We start from the raw sequence: 21,305 nt of genomic DNA, 5'->3' as shown, positions 1-21,305 counted from the left end.
CCTTTTTTTTTTTTCCTCCCTCGCGGTAGAACAGTTTGTGAAAGTGATATTTGATCGAGCATACTTGAGTTAAAGGGGGGGGTAATTGGACACCCCTGCCTCTATGCAGAGTTTCTTCTTAAATGGGTTGGCGTTGAGACGGACTCACCGGCCCGCACCCTGGCCGGTGTATGTGACGTCGCCGTATAGCATTTGCTTTGTTCACCATCTTGTTGGAGTCATCTGCTGCAACAACAGCAATTAAAATGGTACGCACCTCACGCAAGGGACTCTTCCCCCCTACACAAAAATATATAAATAATAATAACAAAAATAAAATAAATAACAGCATGAGTTTACATGGCGCAGTCATTCCATTCGCCTTTTTTTTGCAGAGGGATGCATGCATTCGAAGGGTTCACACATATGTATGTACATTTGGCATCGCGCACTTCCCCTCAAGGCACGATGCACACATTTTTATCGCCCTCTCCGGGGCCCTTACACCCCTTTTGGGCTTCTCTGCTGTGCTGTGCTCTGGGTTGCTCGGGTGGTAAACTTGGTTCATAAATACTGATTAACATTTGTGTGTTTTTTTTTTTTTTTTTTTTTTTTTTTTTGCCCTTCTCCACAGCTCAGCTGAGCATTTGACCCCAATGGCAAAGCAAACTACTTAACTTTTTTGTTTTTTTTTTTTTTTTTGTGAAGGTGTGAATATGACATTTGTACCTCCTTCCTGCAGAGATGCGTCGATGAGGGGTTTTTTGCAAACAGGTTGAGCAAAATGAGTATAGATACAAGATCGTCATGTGCGTGGGCCTTTTGTAGAGTGTTTGCGTTTTCGTGAAGGCCCCCGTCCCGGGTGTGCTCTTCCTCCTTTTTTTTTTTTTTTTTTTTTTCGCTCCCCTTCCAGTTTGGTACTTCTCCCGAAGAAGCTACCCGCATGAACAGACGTAGGGGTCCCTGCCCACTCACCATTCACATATGTGTGTATGAGCCATTTCTTCACAAATGAGTTGCCTGCATTGACCCCGCCTGGACCGTCAACCTGCGTGCATAAGCAAAAGGTTTAGCACGACAGTGGAAGCGTGAGAGGGGGGGGTCACGTCTACCTCCAGACATTTACAAAGTCTTTTATGCACACGTGACTAGGTCAAGATGAGAAAAATTCTGCACCCACATAAGTTAATAAAGGAAAATGGGGATATGCTCAGACGTAGGTTCCACGTGGGTGGGTGCGCGCCCAGCGATAACTTCAACCCCAGCATGACGTCCTACATTGAGGGAGCCTACCAGATATGGCGTCAGGACAGGTAAGTTGAGAGATGCGGCTAAGAAGCACGCCGCAGTGACACACACACGTGCGTGCATACGTGCGTGCGTGCATATGTGTGTACATGCATGCGTTACACGTACATATACGTATGCATGCCCCCCCCCCGCAGGAACTCGCTGCACAAGTCGTGGGACCAGTACTTCGCGGAGATGTGTGCAGAGGCGGGGCCGCTGGGGAGTGCCCCCCCGCACGTGCTGAACATGAAGGAGGATGCAGTAGAGAGGGATGTTAAGAGCAGAATCGGAGCGAACCTACTCTCCAAGCAAACAAATCACAATATACGAATAACATACGTGAACAATGAAATGCTTGATAAAGGCAGGATGGGCAATATTTACGACATTGCTCGTATAGTGCAGCTGATCAGGTGGTACCAGAAGAAGGGTCACCTATATGCAAACATAAATCCTCTACCTCTACCCAATACACCACCATACAGTAGCGTGGTGAATGAAGCGGATAAGAGAAAAATGAGTTACTCCGATTTTGGGTTCACAAAGGATGACTTAGATGCAGAATTTTCATTCGACTTACCATCCATTACAGGTTTTTCAAGTGATACAAAAGAGACAAGCACATTAAGAAGTTTAATTGAAAGACTGGAACAGACCTATTGTGGGACAATCGGTTTTGAATACATGCACATCACAGACGAGAATATTGTGAATTACATTGTGAAGAGGATTGAACAGGATAAGAAATTTCAGTATGACCATAAGGTTAAGAGAAAAATATTGGAGAATACAGCTAGAGCATTTATATTTGAAAATTACATGGCTGCAAAATTTGCAACGACAAAAAGATTTGGCATAGATGGTTGTGAAACATTAATTACAGGTATGAAGGCTCTGATCACAAGAGCAGCGAAGGTTCAAATTGATAGTGTCCTTATGAGTATGTCTCACCGAGGTCGCCTCAACGTCCTGTTCAACGTCCTACATAAACCTCTCGAGCATATGATGTCGGAGTTTAGGGGAAAAACTGGCTTCACAGATAATATATGGGGTAATACAGGAGATGTGAAATATCACTTGGGGGTTGAGATTGATCACCTAGATGAAGAATCTAATCGGTATATCCACATGGGTATTGTAGATAATTCATCTCATTTAGAATCTGTTGATCCCATTTTAATGGGACAAGCTAGAGCGCAGCAATATTATTGTAACGATAAGGACAAGGAAAAAGTTCTTCCAATCACCATCCATGGAGATGCTTCTATAGCAGGACAAGGGATCGCATATGAAACATTACAAATGTCAAAATTACCCAGTTACTCTGTTGGAGGGACTATACACATTGTGGTGAATAATCAAATTGGGTTCACCACCTATCCGGTAGATGCAAGGTCAGGCAAATATTGTACAGACATCGCCAAATGTATTGACATCCCCATTATACATGTGAATGCAGATGACCCAGAAGCAGTCACCTACGTTTTTGAATTAGCATTAGACATAAGAAATACATTTCACGTCGACACCATTATTGACCTTGTGGGGTACAGGAGGTTTGGTCACAACGAACTAGACATGCCTAAATTTACAAACCCTTTGCTGTATGACATCATTACGAGACATGAATCTGTTTTAGACCTGTATAGTAGAAAGTTAATTCGTGAGGGAGTAACTAGTGTGGAAGAATTTGAACTAAACAAGACGAATATTTACAACTTGTATGAAGAAGTGTATGAACATTCAAAATCCTTTGTCCCGACCCCAAAGGAGAAATATTTACCACAATGGGAGCATATGGTGACGCCGCAAAAATTTTCTCCTTCCAGGAAAACAGGAGTAGAAAAAAAAGTCCTTCTTGACCTGGGCAAACAAATATTTACAATAAGAGAAAATTTTCATGCACATCCCATCATCACCAAACTGTTTAAGGGACGCATAGAAAGTTTGAACACAGGAAAGAATATCGATTTTGGAACAGCGGAACTGTTGGCTTATGCAAGTTTATTGTCAGATGGGTTCCATGCTAGATTGTCAGGACAAGACTCACAAAGAGGAACCTTTTCACACAGACATGCTGTCCTGCATGACCAGATTACTTACGAATCTTATAACATATTTGATTCGTTGAAGACGCCACACAGTATAGAAGTAAATAATTCTTTACTCTCGGAATATGCAGCCTTAGGGTTCGAAATAGGATACAGTTATGAACACCCAGATGCGCTGGTCGTGTGGGAAGCACAGTTTGGTGATTTTGCCAATGGGGCTCAAGTGATGATTGACAATTATATCGCTTCTGGTGAAACAAAATGGAATAAGCAATCGGGTATTGTTATGTTTTTACCTCATGGGTACGATGGGCAGGGTCCTGAACATTCCTCTGCTCGAATTGAGCGCTTTCTACAACTCTGTGATGACAGGGAGGATATCGCTACCTACTCTGTCGAGAAAGACAAAACAATTATTCAGCAACATAACATGCAGGTAATTAATTGCACCAAGCCATCCAATCTGTTTCATGCACTGAGGAGACAGATGCATAGGTCGTTCAGGAAACCCCTCATCGCGATCACTGCAAAAAAAATGCTGAAAATGAGAATGGCATTTGATGTTATTGAAAATTTTGTCACATCTACAGAATTCCTTCCATATTTACCTGAACAGCAAGCTCATAAAATAAACGATAAGGATGACATTAAGCGAATCATCCTGTGCTCTGGGCAGGTCTATTATGACCTGTTGAATTATAGGGAGGCCAATGAGATTAAGAATGTTGCTATTGCTACTATTGAGCAGCTATCTCCTTTTCCTTTTAAACAATTCATGCAGGATTTACAGACGTATCCTAACTTGCGAGATGTAATTTGGGTTCAGGAAGAACACATGAATATGGGTCCGTGGTTTTATGTTTCTCGCCGTATTGAGGCAGCCATTCAGCAGCTGAAAAGGGATAACCCGCAATGGGACATCGCCATACCGCAGGTTTTCTACTCGGGCAGGGATGTGTACGCTGCGCAGTCTGCAGGAGACCTCAACCTGCACCTCTACCAGCTGGAGGAGTTCTTGGTCGACGCGTTCAACCTGACAAAGACGCACCACATGCACGCGCATAAGTATGCTGCGGTGGCCAACTGACTTATGCGACGCGTCACGTGGAGCAGCGCAGTTGAATCTGCGTAGCGCTGTGCCTCCATACACACACACAGCGCGTGTAGCTACATCTGTAACGCCTAAGCGCGTGCACGTATCATTTTATTTTTTTTCCATTTTACACTTTTAACAATTGGAAATAAAAGGAGAGTGAACATTCTTCACTTCCATTGAAACATTTTTTGCCCTACTCGTATCGTGAACGAGGCCACATGGCAAAGTGATGAAATGTCAACAGGGTGTGGGTGCATGTGTGTGGGTGCATGTGTGTGGGTGCATGTGTGTGGGTGCATGTGTGTGGGGTGGGCCTGCTAGTTGATCACTGGTACGGTTAGATGGTTCCACTTGGTGGGGGTGCTGCCCCAGATGGATATAAGCCCCTGGCCGTTTTACGCTGCTGACATGCATTGACAGCGTGCATTCAACGGGAGAGATGCCCTTCGGAGGGCCGCTTACCCAAGCGGGGTGTAACTGCTAGACATTTGGAAGCCGCTCGAGGTGCGCTTGGGTTCGCGTACGAATGGGCCACCTGTTCAGGCAAGCAACATGGCTTTCGTTTATGGGTTACAAAAAAATTAAAAAAAAAAAAAAAAAGAGAAAAGGCGCGAACGGCACCTAAGCAGCGGGGCCACATAGGTAGCGCTATCATGTAGTGGCTTCCTACTAACCGCGCACAAGCGCCACCTACGTGTCGGTCTCCTTCCCGCTGAGGAGCCCCTTTTTGAGGAAGTACTTGAGCATGAACTTGGTGTAAAAGTCGGTGGGCAAACCCCGTCCGTGGGTGTGTTCCCGTCGCGGGCTGTCCTGTGGCGTGCAGCACAAAAATACAAGTTTAAACGATTGGGAGAAGGATTTCACGCGATCATTATGTACAGCCTTGAGTCGGTCTGCATAAGAGTTGTAACCCCATTCGCAAAGGTACAGTCGCACCTTTTGGCTGAAGCGGCTATCATTGCACATGGCATTGAGGTCTTCATACTTGTGGTCGATTATATGAATGGATTCATCGCCCCGATGGTGGTTTTCAATAACGAAGTTGATCAAGTTGCACTTCTCCTTAAGCATGTCTAGGTAGTACCTGTGGTTAAGAAAGTGGTAGTCCCTTTTCTTCGTCTTCTGCTCATACTTCAAATATTCCAGGTCCACGTTGTATGGGTCGTACAGGTAATCATCCGGCGCACCACCCTGCAGTCCATTCTTAAGGAGAGAAGCCTGTCTGCCTCCGAAGTAGGGTGACTTTAAGAGCCGCTTTAAATTCTTCATGACTGAGTTGGAGTCGCCCTCACCTACTGATTGTTTCCGCTTCTGCATGTAGTCCTTACCGAAGATGCGCAAGAGGTGAGAATCCCCCTCATTAGCAATGTTGACTCCAAATAATTTAAGCGTGTATTCAATATAATCTGTACCCTCCATGGTAGAAACGACATACATGGGTTTTTTAAAAACATTAATGTGATGATTGATCAAGTCCACTGCACAGAAGTTAAACGTCCTGTGGTTCTGTCTCTCTTCTTCACTCAACGTTTCACATGGGTACCGATACTGCATCAGGTGGTTATATGCATCTGTCTCACATTGCATGAGTAATTTTCTCGTTTGTTCAAATTGGGTTCGAACCCATGTGGGATCTACTTTATATCGTTCATACAATTTCAGGTTCATTTTTTTTTTATAAAAATTGTCAAAATCGTTATGGAAGCTAGGGAAGACGTTTGTGAAATTTTCAATTTTCTTATATTTGGTTATGACACACGGATTGAACGTTCCTTTAGTGAATTCCTTCACGAGGTTGTAAATGTGTAGTTGATCTCGTTGGTCTCGTTCGTCTCGCTGGTCCACGTTGGCAGGGGTTATGTTTTCCTTTGGGGGCGCTCCCTCCACGGGTTGCTTCGAATGTGCTTGTTTAAAATCCTTTTTGTCGTCATGTACATAGTGGCCCACTTTGTGTAGCCTCTTCCGCATGACGTTTTTCTCCTCACAAATGCGTAGCATCTCGTTAATGTCGTAGTTGTGCTTGGTGCATATGGCATCGACCTGGTCAAAGACATACTTAATTGCCATCACTAAGTCTTCTGTGGTTTTTAAAAATTTATACAAATAAAGAAAGCGCGAGTAAAGGAATTTTGGTATGAGCTTTAACAAAATGAAAGGGTCATCATTGTGGGGGGGCTGCTCACTGCTGGTCTCTCCTTCCTTAAATAAATAATTCCTCGAGCGGACAAAAGTGTATAAGGGAAGACCCTCGATGGGTTTCCCATTGAAGAGCAGACATGGATACCCCTGTGAGGAGCTCCCCTTAGGCTGCCTCTGAAATAAACGAAGAAAAGTTAAAAAAGCCACAACGATTTTCTCCTGCTTATTCATATTAATGACCCCCTCAAAATTAAAAATGAACATGTCATCTGGGTAGTAGTTTAGTATATAGGGTAGCTGGTAATTTGTGTTTTTGTAAATAAGGGGATTATCCAACAGAGCTCCTGTTTCCTCACCTCTGCTAAGCTTTATATAATCCTTTTCCTTGTGCAAGTGCACATTTGCTAGCTTGGGATTAAATGCCGGCACCCTTTTTACATCCTTCACCTCTATGTCTTTTAAGAGGTTGTAAATGCAAATTCCTTCATCGTATGCAGAGGTCGTATCGTTGGTGGTGCGAAATATGTTTATGTTCAGGTTGGAGTTTATTTTGACATCCTGCGGTTCGAATTTGTTAATTGTAAGATTTTGCTCATTTGTGTCTGTTTGGTTTGGCTCTTCATGAATGCCCTCATGAATGCCCTGGTCGATGCCGCCCTGATCGCTTCCCTTGGCCGCCTTCCCTACCCTGGAGGCGCATCTCCTTCGTTGCCATGGGACGAGAGAATGGTTGAGGAAAAAGGTGGCTTGCATCCTCCCCTTTCTGCGCGTGTCGCACACATCCAATAGGAAGAGCAGCAGCAGGGGAAGCAGCAAATTCAGAAGCCACATTTGCTTACAATTATAATTATTAGTGCAACGCCCTCCCTCTCCCCCATTCCACCTACTCGTTTCTTCCTCAAATGGGGACCACGAAAAGGTGGTCCTACGTCACAGTGAATCCCCTTGCTTCTTTCCTTCCACCGCAATGTTTACGGCGAAACAAAGGGGGCACATCCCCACTGGGCCTTCCCTACACCCGCGGGTCATACTCTGCACACGTATCGCCACACACACACATACCCCCTACAATACATTCGAATTAATTTCTCGTAGGGCGCCTCAGGAAAAGCAGTTTGCGAACAGGCTTTTTTTCTTTGGGCAAGAAAATCCCACCAAAACGCGCAGCATCACCAAATGGCCCTTCCACTCTTACCGCGCTGAAGAAATGATCTCTATGGGACACACAAAAACAAAAAAATAATAAAAACACTACCACTTAACAGTTACCTCTCCCTGGTTGCAGTGCTCTGGCGATGTAGCTGGTGCATCAGAAAAAGTCAGTCACATCATATTTGCAAACCATTCCTCCTATTTTTGCACCATATTAGGGGGCGATTATATGTTTTTTTTTTTTTTTTTTTTTTTTTTTTCCCATCAACTGGTAGAGGTCACCTCAAAGCGCACATATGGGTAGCCGCGCCTACACATGCAGATCGGGCGGGGCTGCAAAAATGGAAACCCTTCACCATAATAAATCGATACGCTTAAAATGGAGGAAGTTAGCGGAAGAGTTCCCACGTGTGAGCTCCGCTTCAGTTTATATATAAGTCACAAAAAAAAAAAAAAAAAAAATGTAAAACAGATGGTCCCTCTCATGGGCACTTTGCAGGATTGCGACAAATCTGTCGCCTTTTACAAAATGGGTCGATCTGGACACACGATGGGGCGATTTATGTCCCCATGTAGGGGGCGCACATCTCTCTGCTTCCGTATGCGTTACTGTCCCCCCTGCGTGATGGAATAAACAGCGTAGAGGAACCAGTAGGCCTTCAAAAAAATCTCATGTTCGCATTTATATTTTATTAAAAAAAAAAGGTAGTGTATTTTGAAGAAGAACAAAAAAGACACAAAGTACTGATTATAAATGTTCGCCAAGTGGGCATTTTTTTTCTGCCAATAAAACACACCATGGAGATGGTTAAACAAGTTGTCCTTCTCATTTGAAGAACCATGTTTGTGTATTCTCTTTAAATTACTTATAGTAATGCCAACACTATATTTTATATTGTTCATGAAAATGCAGCCTACACTGGTTAACATCTTTATAATATTATTTTCGTCCAGGTAAATTCTTTTTTTTATTTTTTTTTTCATTTTTTTTAAAAAGAGAAAGCTTCCATCGCTGCTTGTGTTGATTGAGTCGATCGGTCCATCATCGCTGTCGTGATCTTCTTCCGTTTCGTTCATGGAGGATGAAATGTCATTTGTGATGTTGTCACGTGCTCGGGCCATCATCATGTAGGAAAAGATGGAGTCGTCCATTTTTTTTTTTTTTTTTAACAGTCTTTTTGCAGCGCCATTTTTTTTCACCCCTTCGGCTAGCTCACCGCTTTTATCATGCTCCTTGTTTCTGTGCGTGTCCCTTTTGCTGACCCCCAAGTGAGGGGTATCCCTTCTTCGCTTGTCCTGTGAGAAGTAGAGACTGTACCCACTTGCGTCGCTGTGGTTAGTGATATGAGTACTGTCACTCCGATTATATCCACTGCGGGAGTCTCTACCCCCCCCCTCATCGTCCTCCTCCTCCTGCACCTCCCTCTTGCCCTCCTGAGGAAACCGTTCTGAAAACAAAGCATGTCTCTTCAGCTCGTCGAAGTAGAAAAGGTAAGCTTCCAGCGAGTTATTATAATTGGCTTGATTAAATTTGCGGACAGCAGATTCCTTGTATTGCCTATTCAGCATGTGGTGGTACATACAAATGCAATTGCAAAAGTAACTTCTGTTCAAGCGCTTCCTTTTGTCACTCACACAATTGAAGTCGACACTACAAAGCGAAATGCACAGATCCAGGAAAGAATTTACAATTATATCAAATGTGTTCATGAGTAAGGTATTTTTATTTGCATATTTGTTGGACGTACGGGAGAAGGCACTATTCAGGTTTTTTTTTTCTTTTTTTTTTTTTTTATTAAAAAATTTTTTCTTCCTTAATATCATTTGGCTGAGTTCATTTATCCTATCCCATTCGCTTCCTTCCTGGGGGTTGTTAATTGTTCCATTTATGTCTCCTTCCTGAGTGTGAGACTTCATCACGCGTACACTTGATCCCTTCCGTGCAATCTTCTTCATCCGATTGTGTGTCATGAAAGGCAATATGTCTTCCTCATGTGTATCGTGTGGCTTGGCTTGAATGTCTAATGTAGGTGGGTTGGGTTCACAGGTATGGGGTATATTCATGTGTTCATGCAAATATGGGGGTGTACTGTACATTTGGGGAGCGCCGCATTTTTTTTTTGTTTCACTCTCCCTGTTGCTTCGGTTTTATACTGTACTGACCTGGTAGGTGGCCGCGCACAACGCGTGACAGTCGAGAGCCAACACACCGATCGCTATACTTAAACACTAACTTAATAGAATAAGAAAGAAGCACATTCAAGTAGGTGCAAGAAAAATAAACATTGTGAATATGCATGAAGAGGTAAAAAGTATTTAATACAAAAAAGACAAACTCATTTATGTTGAACCCATTATCTGCGTAGAATTCCTTTGCGTAATTATACAAGGAAAGGTTATCACTGGAGTCACTGTTTTCGTACGAGTTGCAATCCGATTCAATGAAGTTGTCATTTTTATTCTGCGCAAAGGTAAAAGGTACGTCTGAAATTTTTTTTTTATTTTTTTTATTTAGTAGTGGACAACCACCCTGCGATTGCATATATATGAAATTTTCCTTTTTTTTTTCTTGCTGATGTTTTTTTTTTTTTTTTTTATTTTCCTTTTGCTTTTTTATATATTCAGCTAGCTCTTTTGAATTTAGGAGAGTCTCAATTTGGTTGTTAAAAATTTTGTATGTATACAATCTGTTTCTTTTAATTTTTTTTTTTATATAATCGTTATGTATTAGTGTGGTGTCCTTGTGCAGACTTGGCATGTGCAGGTGGTTTCCTGGATGCCTCATCTGCTGCTCAGCCCAATGTGCCTCCTCTTCTGTCTTGTGCTTCATGGATGTGGTGCTGCACTGGTCCACTTGTAAAAGGTGGTAATCTCCTTGGGTTGACTTTTTCATATCTATCCTGTTCATATAAAAGGAGAAAAACTGCTCGCTGCACATAATACTTATGCTTTTTATAAAGTCCTTCAATCCACTTGCGTTTTGCAAGCCGTGAGGTGTTTTCAGTTCGCTTTGGTAAAATGAGTGTATTCGAGTCCATTGTAGGTTCCTTTTTAAAACCTCCTGTAGTTCTTTCTCCGCATTGTACAAGGGGGTGTGTTGACTTGACATTAGAGGGACGCTGTGGATGGAAGCTGTTTCATGCGCGTCGTGCGGCGACCCTGCGTCTATGTTGCTGTCTCGTCCTTCCTTGGGTCCCACTTTTGAAGTGGCTTCCCCGGAGGCGTGATGCTGCTGATTGGCGGGGCTCGACTCGTTCGCACACCTCTGCGAATCGCTGTGAGCGTTCCCATTTGGCTTGTTCTCGCTATTACGCTTCTTCCCGATGTCACTCCTCTCCTTTGGCTCATCCACGACCTCATAGTTCAGACTCTCAAAGTCAGCCCTAATTTCGAACGCGTGCAACATGCTTATGTTTCTTCTAAATACGGAAGAGTAGTCCACGTTGGCGTCCCCTCCGCTGTCCAGCGTGTCCAACTTTGCCTGCACGTCCAGGCGGTTAATGTGTTCCCACAGCTTGTCATTCGGTTCGTCCCAAAAGGCATGCGCACCATGTCGCTGATGTCTGCACCCTCCATCACCACGCTGGTTCCTTTCATGCCGCCTGCCCTTTCCATGAAGGCCCTTTTGCACATACCCCTTAAAAAGATGCTTATTCTTAATCGAGCCAGTGCTATGCACTGCATTGTGGGCCTGTCCTGTACAAGAACCGCAAGGGTACCCACTGTCCCCTGCTGTGTCGTTACATTCAAATTTAAAGAAACGAATGGAGCGCTCCTTTATCCTTTTGGCTATGTACATGAGGTAGGGGCTGATGCAGGATTCTTCCCGTGGCGTTGTTAACACCCTCGTGAGGTACACGTGAAAAAGTGTTGGCAAAATGGACAGGGAAAAATAAAGCAAAATGTACAGATGCTCATAATTTAACTTGCTAAACATTAAAAACATGTTTTTTAATTTATAAAAATTGTTAACATTGAAGAGTGCATTCGACGGGTGTGCCATTTGCCGTTGCGATGATGTGTGTTTCTTTTTCTTGTCCCCATAGTCCAAGTCACAATTGTAGTTGCAATGGAAGTCACCTTGGTTGTCTCCTTCCGCGCCGCCCGAAGAGTGGGAAAGGAATTTACGTAAAATCGTCCCTGAATGGGTGATTTTGTGCGTCTCAATTGTGTTGTCATCGCACTTGGCTTTGCTACGTGAATCATTATCTGCTCTCTCCTTTACTCCCTTGGTAAAAGTGGACACGTTGTGCTCATTAATAAGGTCCTTCTTTTCGTCTTTAAAGGTTTTACAATTTGTGTTCACTTCAAAGCAGCAGCGATTTGTGTTCCTATTTGCGCTTTTCATTTCGCATTGTTTGTTTCCCACACCGCTGTGTTCATAATTTACAAAATCGTTGCTTTCGTTCGGGTAGCTGAACAAAAAGTTGTTTTCTCCTTCTGTCCAAGTGGCCGAATCTGCATGTTTGTGTAAAAGTAAGTGAGGGGTGGCCCCATATGAGTGCACATATGGACATGTGTGGTGTGCAGTGATTATTTTGCTAAGCCAGCTAGCCATATTGTACTGCACTGTTTTTTTTTTTTTTTTTTTACCGTTTTGTTCATATGTTGCCTGACTGGTCAGGCAGTTTTTATCATTTTTCCGCAAAAAGGCGCAGCCCCTCGGAGGTACTCGCAGTTGCGCTTCACACACATCCTTGTTATCATAAATTTCCTTCAAAGTACGATACAGCTCGTTGAAATAGTGACAGTTGTGGAAGTAGAAGTAATACTCAACGAGTGTTAAAAAGTGCTTATAAATAAGCAGCAAGAATCCGTCGTCCTTGTCTCCACTTGTGAATGTGCATATGTAGAGGAAGTGATTAAACAGCTCGCTGTTAATTATTAATGCGTACAGAAATTCTATGTATATGTCCGTTTCGTGGCTGCACAAGTGTAGTAGGTCGTGCACGAATTCTTCATAAGTGGTGAACACGTGGAAGAAGCTGCATCCTGTGTGGCTTCCGTCGCTGTATTTTGCGCACTTCACTGGGTAGTTTTTTGTCCCACGTGTTCCTTTTACGCCCCCGCCTGTGTCACTGTTGCCGCTCCTACTTAAGCTTCTTTGTCGTATGTCCCCCCCTCCCTTGTAGCTTCCATTGTCGCCCCCCAAGTCGCACTTAGTCTCCTTCAAAAACGTTACATATTTCTTCCTGTAGTGTGATAAGCTCTTGGCCAAAAAAATAACTTTCTCTACGAGTTCGTTCACTTTCTCACTGTACACAAAACTGCTTCTTACGTTTGAATGGTTAGTTTTCATCATTGCGGTGTCATTCGAGAGGGGGGATTGCTTCTATTTGTTGCATTTATTTTTGTACGTCATGTGGTTGTCTTCAACCCCTCCCCCCTGTGTCAGGTGTTCCAATTGAGAACCGGTAGAAAAGAAAGTGATTTATGGTCTATTCCGTTCCGTGTTGCCTGTCAGCTGATTGTATTATGTTTGTCCCAAGTGACTTTTCGACAGTGTGCCCAAATTAATGTTTTGCCTCATCACATAATTGCATGCATTGTCGAAAGTTAAGTAAGTTCCGTTGGAGTTTATATCTATTAGGGTTGAGAACTACCTGGGGTCTTAACCTTGCCCTTATGATAAGTTCCATGTGGAGCACAATTTGGCACACCTCTGGTGCTAGTTGACAAAATGCTAGAACGCAGGGCATACTCAATTGGAACATGTATTGGGGATTTTTCCCCTACACAGTTTAGCAGGCGGCGCAATGGGACGAGGTAGAATGAACAAGCAAGAAAAAAAAAAAAAAAAAAAAAATATCCATAAATGCCTAACTTTTCGAAAGAGAAAGAATAGCCTATGTTATGTACACCTTAAAAAGTGCAAAATTATTTGTGGCTTATTTTATTTTGTTTTTTTTTTTCCCCATTTTGTGCATTTGTCCCCTAGGAACCAAATGCGTAAGAAAAGGAAAACGCGGGATAACATGAGGCGCTCCAGAATATGAAAGTGTCCCCCGTGTGGAAGTGGAACAGTTGTGTTTAACCAAGGGGTGTAATATAAATTTAATGGTGGGGGAGGCGAGGCGATACCTGCATTCATGAAACAGGTACCCCGCTAGGTAGGTACACATATATACTTCTATGTGTGACATTCATATGTGTGCCTAGCCGGCGTGGGGGAAATGGTTCCAACTCAACCACTGGCGCCAGAATGGGGAATCAGGACGAACTCCTTAGAAAGGCCTGAGGGAACATTTTAGGGGGTGAATTATCTGCCCCCCATGTTTAGCGCATCATGTGAAATGGATTCTGTGACGAGAGAAATGATGCCTCCAGGTGAGTCTTAAAGCGGACTAGAGGACTACACTTCGTAGAATCCTAGTCACACACATAAGTGCAGACAATAATGCACTACCTTTGTGAAGGATTCTCATGTGCGTGTATCCTTTTGTGTTGCATTACCCCCGTGGAGAGCGTGTCAAGTAAGGGACATAAAAAAAAGGGGACCTCCCGTGTGAGACGCAACTGGGTAAAACTAAATACATAGCGGACACGAACGCCTATTCATTCGGTTAAAAGTTGCCATTTCCGTGTCCATCCTAGTGGACCTGCCCATGTGCACACACATGAAGAGGGACATGTGCATCAACGTGGAATGGTCCCCATGGGAACCAAATACAACCTGTTGTTGATACGGACGGCCAAAAGAACCTATGTGAGGTGTCTGTCTTAAAATTGCCGATGGTGAGAACAGCTGACGTGACGCAGCTTCGTTGCCCTTCAAAGTATGTATGATTACCACAGCGAGGGAAAATATATTTTCAAAAGAAAACATGCACAATGATTACTGGGGTATGAGCGGAAAACGTCATTGCAAATTCCCCCCTTTGTTGTTCTGTTACTTCGTTTTGTTTCACCCTGTTTGGGCAAACACAAAAGAAAAAAAAAAAAAAAAAAGTATACTCATGTGTGCCAATGCACATGCACGCACTGCAGCGCAGGTGCGAGCTGACTGCAAAAAAAAAAAAAAAAAAAAAAAAAAATTCTCCACCACAGTTGGCGCCACAATCTGTTGTGTCTTTATTTCTCATCATTCATGATGGTGTAGCGCGGCCTTTCATTGGGAAAATATACAAATGGACCATTATTTGTTTATTCGTTTATTTATTCATTACTTTATTTTTTTATAACAACTTTTGATAATTTTTTTGGGAAACATTTCTGTGTGCATTTGGCTATTAACCAAAAAGGGGGGAGAACTTTCGGTGGAATTTTTTTTTTTTTTTTTTTTTTTTTTTGCCTGAACGTGCAGCTCATTTTGGAGTGCCCGTTAGAGGAAGGCATTTCACGCTCGTCTCAGCGTTGCTCGGATTCGCTATCACGATCAGGCAACGGCGAAGAGAGTTACGCAGTTTGCTATAAGTGAACAACAACACCTGGGAAATACAGCCCGGAAAATAATTACGCAAAAATAGAGTCGTGCAAAAATAGCTGCGCAAAAATAGTCGCGCAGAGTGAACTTGCCAAAACTGCGCAGGCGACACACGCCCTCGACGGAGAATACTTTTCCGTGACGGTTTTTTTGGGCCCATTTGGAGCTTGTCACTTTTCGTCCTTCAGCAATACGCGGTGGGTAAGATTTATCCAAACGCAGTTGCCTGCTTCCATTCCGTTTTAACAATTAAAAAAAAACCAAAAAAAAAAAAGAAGAAGCTAATTTGTCATTTCTGGGAGAGGGAAATTAACGTCTCCGTTTGAGGGTCAAGAAAATAACGCAAGCAAATAACGAACAAGGATGACAATCGAGTAGAGCGATGCTACCCAACACTTCAAGAACCAAGTTGCCATTGAGGTTCCCCTTGGGCAACAGAATTGCATATTCTTGTGACACATACTCATGAGCGCATCGTGCAGTTCTCATCACTGTTTTATTCAAATTGTCATTATTATCATCTTTGTTTTGTTGCTATTCTTTTTTTTTACCCATTGTTTAGTGTTTTTTTTTTTTGTTCACCTTGCATTAGCCACAGAGCAGTTACACGTGTAAATGCCTAAGCCTTGAATGTTACATTATATAACACAAACAAGTGCACCTGTCAAGTGTGCATTTTTTTTTTTTTTGTTTCTTGTGTGTGCTCATTTATATGTGTTCCAAATAAATTGTATGCTGTGAAAAGTGCATCAGGACTATTTTTGTTTTTTTTTTGTTGGGTGGCGTACCTAGCACTGGTGTTAATTCGTATGATACACTTGTGCGTGGCGACCTTCTGTGCCTCTTTGCCATTTGTTCTCGTGAGCGAGGGGGTTAACTCTGCGCTCTTGGCTCACACATGCGGTGAAAATTTTCGCACAGTACGTTTACACACATGTGCACCCGAGTCGGCAACGCCCCCTTTTTTCTGTTCAAGACCTTGTCGCACGTGCATGTGAGTGAGAGGTGAAAACAAATTGTGTCACAAATAACCCACTAGTTTCCACTTTGCGACTACGCGACTGATCTGTTATATTACGCCTGGCAGATTTTTCTTCGTTTCTGCTACTGCGTTATTTTATTTTTTTTCTTCCTTTTCTGTTTCCCTTTTGTGTATGCCTTTTTTTTTTTTTTTTTTTTTTGTTTTCATTTGGCTTGTTGGCAGTATTCCCAATAATCTGTTTTATTCTGCCATGTGCGGAAATTTGCCTGTCCCTCCTGGCCCAGTGGTGTGCATGTACATGTGCATGAAGGATCCTGGCGCTGTGTGACCATCCACGGTTGCTCTGTTCTGCACCCCCGTTGCGCGTGTGCAAGGGTGTGTGCTCAAGCGGCTTCAACAGCGGCTTGCATATCGTTTGCAGAACGCGTGTGCGTATGCACCTGTTAGTGTGCAGCTCGCACGGAGACCCCTCCAACTTCAAGCAAAATTATCGTGTGGTGTGCAGCCGCGCATGTTCTCGGGAGACTCCATGTTCATGGGAGGAAAGAGGCCCTAACAGGCAACGCTGTGCACATATTGGCAAAAAAAAGGGAAGGGGCAAATAGCTGCCCATGCCTGAGATAGGAGGAAGGAAGGACGCGTCCGCACAACAGTCACTGGTGCAACTTGCTCAGCCTCTCCGCCGCTAACCTTTTTTTTTTCGCTAGCCCCCTGACTCCACGATGCAGAGTGTGCCGAGCGAGACGACCCTGAACTCGGAACCCTACAAGAGCAAAGACACCATGAACACCATGAGGAACGAAAAGTCCACGGAGTACTCAGACCACTCGGACGCGTCGAACAACAAGGAGGACTACATTGATCACAAGGAGGAGTTTGATAAAAAAATGTGTGGCAGCATGCACGATAAGCTCAACCTGTACGACAATATTGTAAGTGAAATAAAAGAGCTGTACAATGGCAATATAGTTATGAATAATAAAGGTGTGGATCGCCTGAACATAAAAAATGTGGCCAAGGGATTATTTCTGAGTATTAATAAAACGATTTCGAAAAAAGTGCGTGTGTTAGTGATAGGAAATTCATCCTCAGGCAAAAGTACTTTTATTAATTGGTTTTTGCAAGAGAATATTCAAAAGACAGGTTACGAATTTGAGACCAATCATTTCACTCTCATCACAAGTGGAAATTATTATTCAGAGTTTAATGGAGATGTCACGATTAAATCATTTGATTTCATGAAAGAAATTGCCCAACGAAATAGGAATTTTAAAAATAATTTATGTACAAAAATGTATATAAGTAAAAATATTGAGACAAAAAATATTGACTTTATTGACACACCAGGATTGAAAGATATAATGAACAAAATTGATTTCGATATTAACAGTATAATATATGATTTATCAGATTATGTGGATATTATTTTAATTTTTTTTGACTCTTCAGGAAAGTCTTTAAGTAATCGTTTACTTCTTATTATTAAAGAAATATATGAAAAGCATTTAGAAAAAATAATTTTTATTTTTTCCAAAATTGATGAAATAAAATATGAACAGGACAGGATAAAATTGCTTTGTCAAACAACTCAGTGTTTGGCTAGCAAAATTAACATACGCTACAATATTGATTTGGTCCCTATTTATATTCATGGGGCTAAAAATGGCAGGTACCTCTTTGAGGGCGCCAGAAAGGACGACGACCTCTGCATTGTCAATCGCATGAGCGATATCATTTATGAGATAAAGAAACTTTTTTTTAAAAAATTGGAAAAGGACCTGTACTGCCTCGTGCACGACTGCGACTGCATCATTAATAAGATACTCGACATTTTGAAGACGGACGGGGAGAGGCACGTCCACAAGTCAACCCTCAGGCGCGAACGTGAGTGGGGTGGCATTTTCCCTGCAAAGGCACCTCCAACGAGCATATGTACATAACTGCACCTATGCGTAGCGTTGTATATTTGCGTCTCCTCAATGGTGTCCTTTTTGTTCTTTTTTTCCCCGACAGGCATAAAACACACGATCATCCAGGTGTTCACCTTCGTGGCGTTTCTCTTCTTCCTGTGGACGCAGCTCTCCGTGCACACCTACTACAAGGATGTACTTATGAGGTGGGTCATCAGCGCCACGTTTAAGAACACGACAGACTGCTAACCGTTGCAACACTATCCCTCGCAAGTGCGCCAAGTCTGCGACGGTCACTTCTTTTATCGCACGCAAACACACACATGTACGTATTCCCCTTCGCAGCTACGTGGACATGTCGAGCAACCGCTTTTACAAAAATTATATCATCAACACGGGAACCATTCTTAACAATTGTAAGTTGAACGGGATGCGTGTGCAGCACCTGCTTGGGGAGACAGCGTGTGCATGTGTTTTGTTATCCTCAACATACCAATGCGCATTTTTGTTTCCCCCTCCTTCCAAATATGATGTGCACACGTTGTCCCACCTGCAGGGGAAAACTCCTACCTGATGATAAACATGGCCTTGGTTTTCTTCTTCCTCTTGAGCGGGATCATGAAAAAAAAATTCACGAAAAATATAAAGACTTTGCACGTGTCAAGCAAGGAAATACTTAGGGTGAGTAGCAGACACAAGCGCGTGGTGTAAAGCGGCGTCTGAGTAGGCAATTCACCGCTTTTTCATATTCCCTGTGTACGCCACATTTTGTGTGCAGATAACACGTTCCCCTTTATGCTGTTTCCACTTTATCTCCTTTTTGTTTTACTTATTTTCGATCCACTCACTCCACGCAGGAACAACTTACGTTTGCCAAGTTCGCCAAAGACAGAGGCAAGTACTTGGCCAAGACCTTCTATGAGTTGAAGCAGACTTGACGCAGGCGTGTGCAAGTAGAGAATGGAAACAAAAAAAAAACGAATAACATACCCTGCAGGGTAAAACCCAGACACATGTGACGACTTTGTTTCCCCTACCGTGGGCTCACCATTCCCATGTCATGATGGTAAAAGAAAGGGAAATAAAACAGCCATGGATGAAAATTTTTTTTTTTATTTTTTTTCTCTCCTAACCCCATCGCCGTGGCCATTACCTAGGAAGATACACATCATTCTCTCGTGCGCTTGCCAATGAATAAAAAAAAAAGAAAAGGAACAAAATATATTTCCCCCCCTTTTTTCGTATACAGTTAAAAGATTACCAGTAGTGGGTGGTTTCCCCCCCCCCCCACTTTTGCATTTGGCTCCCCTTCTACACATCGTTGGTGTTGACAACTTTGTGAAATCATGTCGGCCGCCTTGCGCGATAATTTAGCACCGCGATTGTGCAGCTGTGTTGTGTCTCTCTTCGTTGCCGCTTCGTTAGCGCTTCGTTGCTGTCGCGTTGCTTTTGTATTTTCCTTTTTTCCTACCCATTTTTAAAGGAACTGTGCGGCACGGTGTTAGTTGCGCCCCTCCCTGTGGGAAGCCAAACGTGTGACCGTCGTGCTAACCATTTTAAGTCAAATTTTGTTGTCGAGCTGATCACAAGTGAGTACCCCACTGAGGTAGGAGAAATGCACACGTGTGTTTGTACCTACCGGATAAGGGAATATACAAAGGACGTTGCCTCATCGTGGTAGTTTTTAAAAGATCACTCGTAGGGATGCATTATGGCCTCATAATAATATATGATAACCGCGTACACTAAACACACGATGGGTTGCCTTGCCCGGTTAGAGCTCACCTGCATGATGCTGCTCCGTGTGGGTTTTTTTTTTGGTTGTTTTTTTTTTTTTTCTCCCCTCATTTTGCCTGACCTGTCCGCCGCCGTTTAACTAAAATGGACAAGAAGCAAAAAAACATCTTAACGCAACATTCTTTCGCCACATTAAAATTTGATGTCTTTCCCACGGCCGTCCTCCTGGCGCGCGAAGTCTTATATGTTATTTGCACGTCACCATCACATGGGTGTCAACTTTTTTTTTTTTTTTTTTTTTTCCCCCACACATAGCACTGCGAAACGATTTTTTGCATTACTGCGGCACGTGTTTTTGTTTTTGCAGGTTAGCCATTGTTTAAGGAAAAGGGGGAAACAAAGCGCGGTAAAGCAACAACGCAACAATGTAGGTAGCGCAACGAAGCAGCAACGCTGTGGGCGGAGTGATGCAGTTTTAATTTGGCGCTCCCCGCGGTGCATACGTTGTGTACACGATGCTGCGTCGCACCGGAACACAACGTCGGCACCACTCAGTGTATTTTTATCACCTACGCATAAGGAAAAAAAAATTTGCACTCCCCCAATGCATATAAAATAACGACAATCACTGCAGAGCGGAAAAATGCGTACGGTGACTCCTACATGGCGCGCAGGCAGAAAAACGCGAATGGTGCGAATGAAGCAAATGACGCATACGACGTAGCAAATAGCGCATAGCGCATACTTCTCGAGCGCAGGTGCGCCATACATATTCTCTACACGCACGACTGGAGTTGTTTCGTCAGTTGTATCCCATTTGCACGCCATTTGCTTTCTATCTGTTCGCAAATTTTTTTATTCCTCCCATTTGTTGCGTCCGCTTCGCGCATCACACATCACACATCACTCGTTGCGCATTTCGCCTCACCCGCATGTTCCATTTGGTGCTGCGTTTTTCTTACATGACACATGGTTGTCCTCTGTCCTGCTGTGCGCGGCCTCCTGTCACCCCCCCCGTCCAAACAAAGATGAACAAAATGACATGAGCGCAAGTGAAGGGGGAAATTATATTAAAAATAAAAGTAAAGAGCGCTTTACAAAGAGTATTTTATACGCTTATGTATATGCCCGCACACACGTATGCATGCGACTCGGGGTGACTGAGTGATTTGAGAAAATTCTACCAAGCCAGCTAAATGTGGATGTGAACACGGCAACCCCGAACGAATGCGTCACGGCCATAGTTCACCCGTCGCGAGGATGTTGGAGTGACGCGGGTTGATTTGAAACGGCACATCACAGCGCGATATGCCCATCCATCATACACTTTTGTTTATTTATTTTTGTGTGTGTGTGTGTGTGCATTTTGACACAGGGAGAGAGGCGAGTGGGAGGCAGTAATGAACTCGCGCAATGATCCTGTGGAGCAGGATTGTCGCCAGACGAGGGGGAGATTTCTTTTTTTTCTTTTTTTTTTTAAGTTGCGCAATTCGGCACTTGGCCGGCCATTCCCCCTCGCTGCAGCAATTTTTTTTTTTTTTTTTTT

At 43.2% G+C, this 21,305-nt stretch overlaps 4 protein-coding genes across 4 annotated transcripts; 2 read left to right on the top strand and 2 right to left on the bottom strand.

Moving 5' to 3' along the window:
* Nucleotides 1–1,137: 1,137 nt before the first annotated feature.
* Nucleotides 1,138–4,407, top strand: AK88_00805 (oxoglutarate dehydrogenase (succinyl-transferring), E1 component; the record flags this gene model as incomplete). The annotated part of the gene is made up of 2 exons (XM_012478449.1): nucleotides 1,138–1,292; nucleotides 1,425–4,407. The coding sequence occupies 2 exons, from the start codon at nucleotides 1,138–1,140 to the stop codon at nucleotides 4,405–4,407; spliced, it is 3,138 nt and encodes a 1,045-aa protein (XP_012333872.1).
* Nucleotides 4,408–5,106: 699 nt separating this feature from the next.
* Nucleotides 5,107–7,386, bottom strand: AK88_00804 (uncharacterized protein; the record flags this gene model as incomplete). Its single annotated transcript, XM_012478448.1, has 1 exon — nucleotides 5,107–7,386. The coding sequence occupies one exon, from the start codon at nucleotides 7,384–7,386 to the stop codon at nucleotides 5,107–5,109; it is 2,280 nt and encodes a 759-aa protein (XP_012333871.1).
* A 927-nt stretch (nucleotides 7,387–8,313) lies between these two features.
* AK88_00803 (uncharacterized protein) lies at nucleotides 8,314–13,009 on the bottom strand (the record flags this gene model as incomplete). The annotated part of the gene is made up of 3 exons (XM_012478447.1): nucleotides 8,314–9,728; nucleotides 9,871–12,165; nucleotides 12,301–13,009. The coding sequence occupies 3 exons, from the start codon at nucleotides 13,007–13,009 to the stop codon at nucleotides 8,314–8,316; spliced, it is 4,419 nt and encodes a 1,472-aa protein (XP_012333870.1).
* Nucleotides 13,010–16,834: 3,825 nt separating this feature from the next.
* On the top strand, nucleotides 16,835–18,960 carry AK88_00802 (uncharacterized protein; the record flags this gene model as incomplete). Its single annotated transcript, XM_012478446.1, has 5 exons — nucleotides 16,835–17,996; nucleotides 18,126–18,228; nucleotides 18,368–18,438; nucleotides 18,579–18,703; nucleotides 18,880–18,960. 5 exons carry the CDS (start codon nucleotides 16,835–16,837, stop codon nucleotides 18,958–18,960), a joined length of 1,542 nt encoding a protein of 513 aa, XP_012333869.1.
* Nucleotides 18,961–21,305: the final 2,345 nt, after the last annotated feature.

Source organism: Plasmodium fragile, assembly GCF_000956335.1.
Source record: "Plasmodium fragile strain nilgiri unplaced genomic scaffold supercont1.6, whole genome shotgun sequence".
Lineage (NCBI taxonomy): Eukaryota > Apicomplexa > Aconoidasida > Haemosporida > Plasmodiidae > Plasmodium > Plasmodium fragile.
This window is presented reverse-complemented; position numbering and strand designations above follow the sequence as displayed.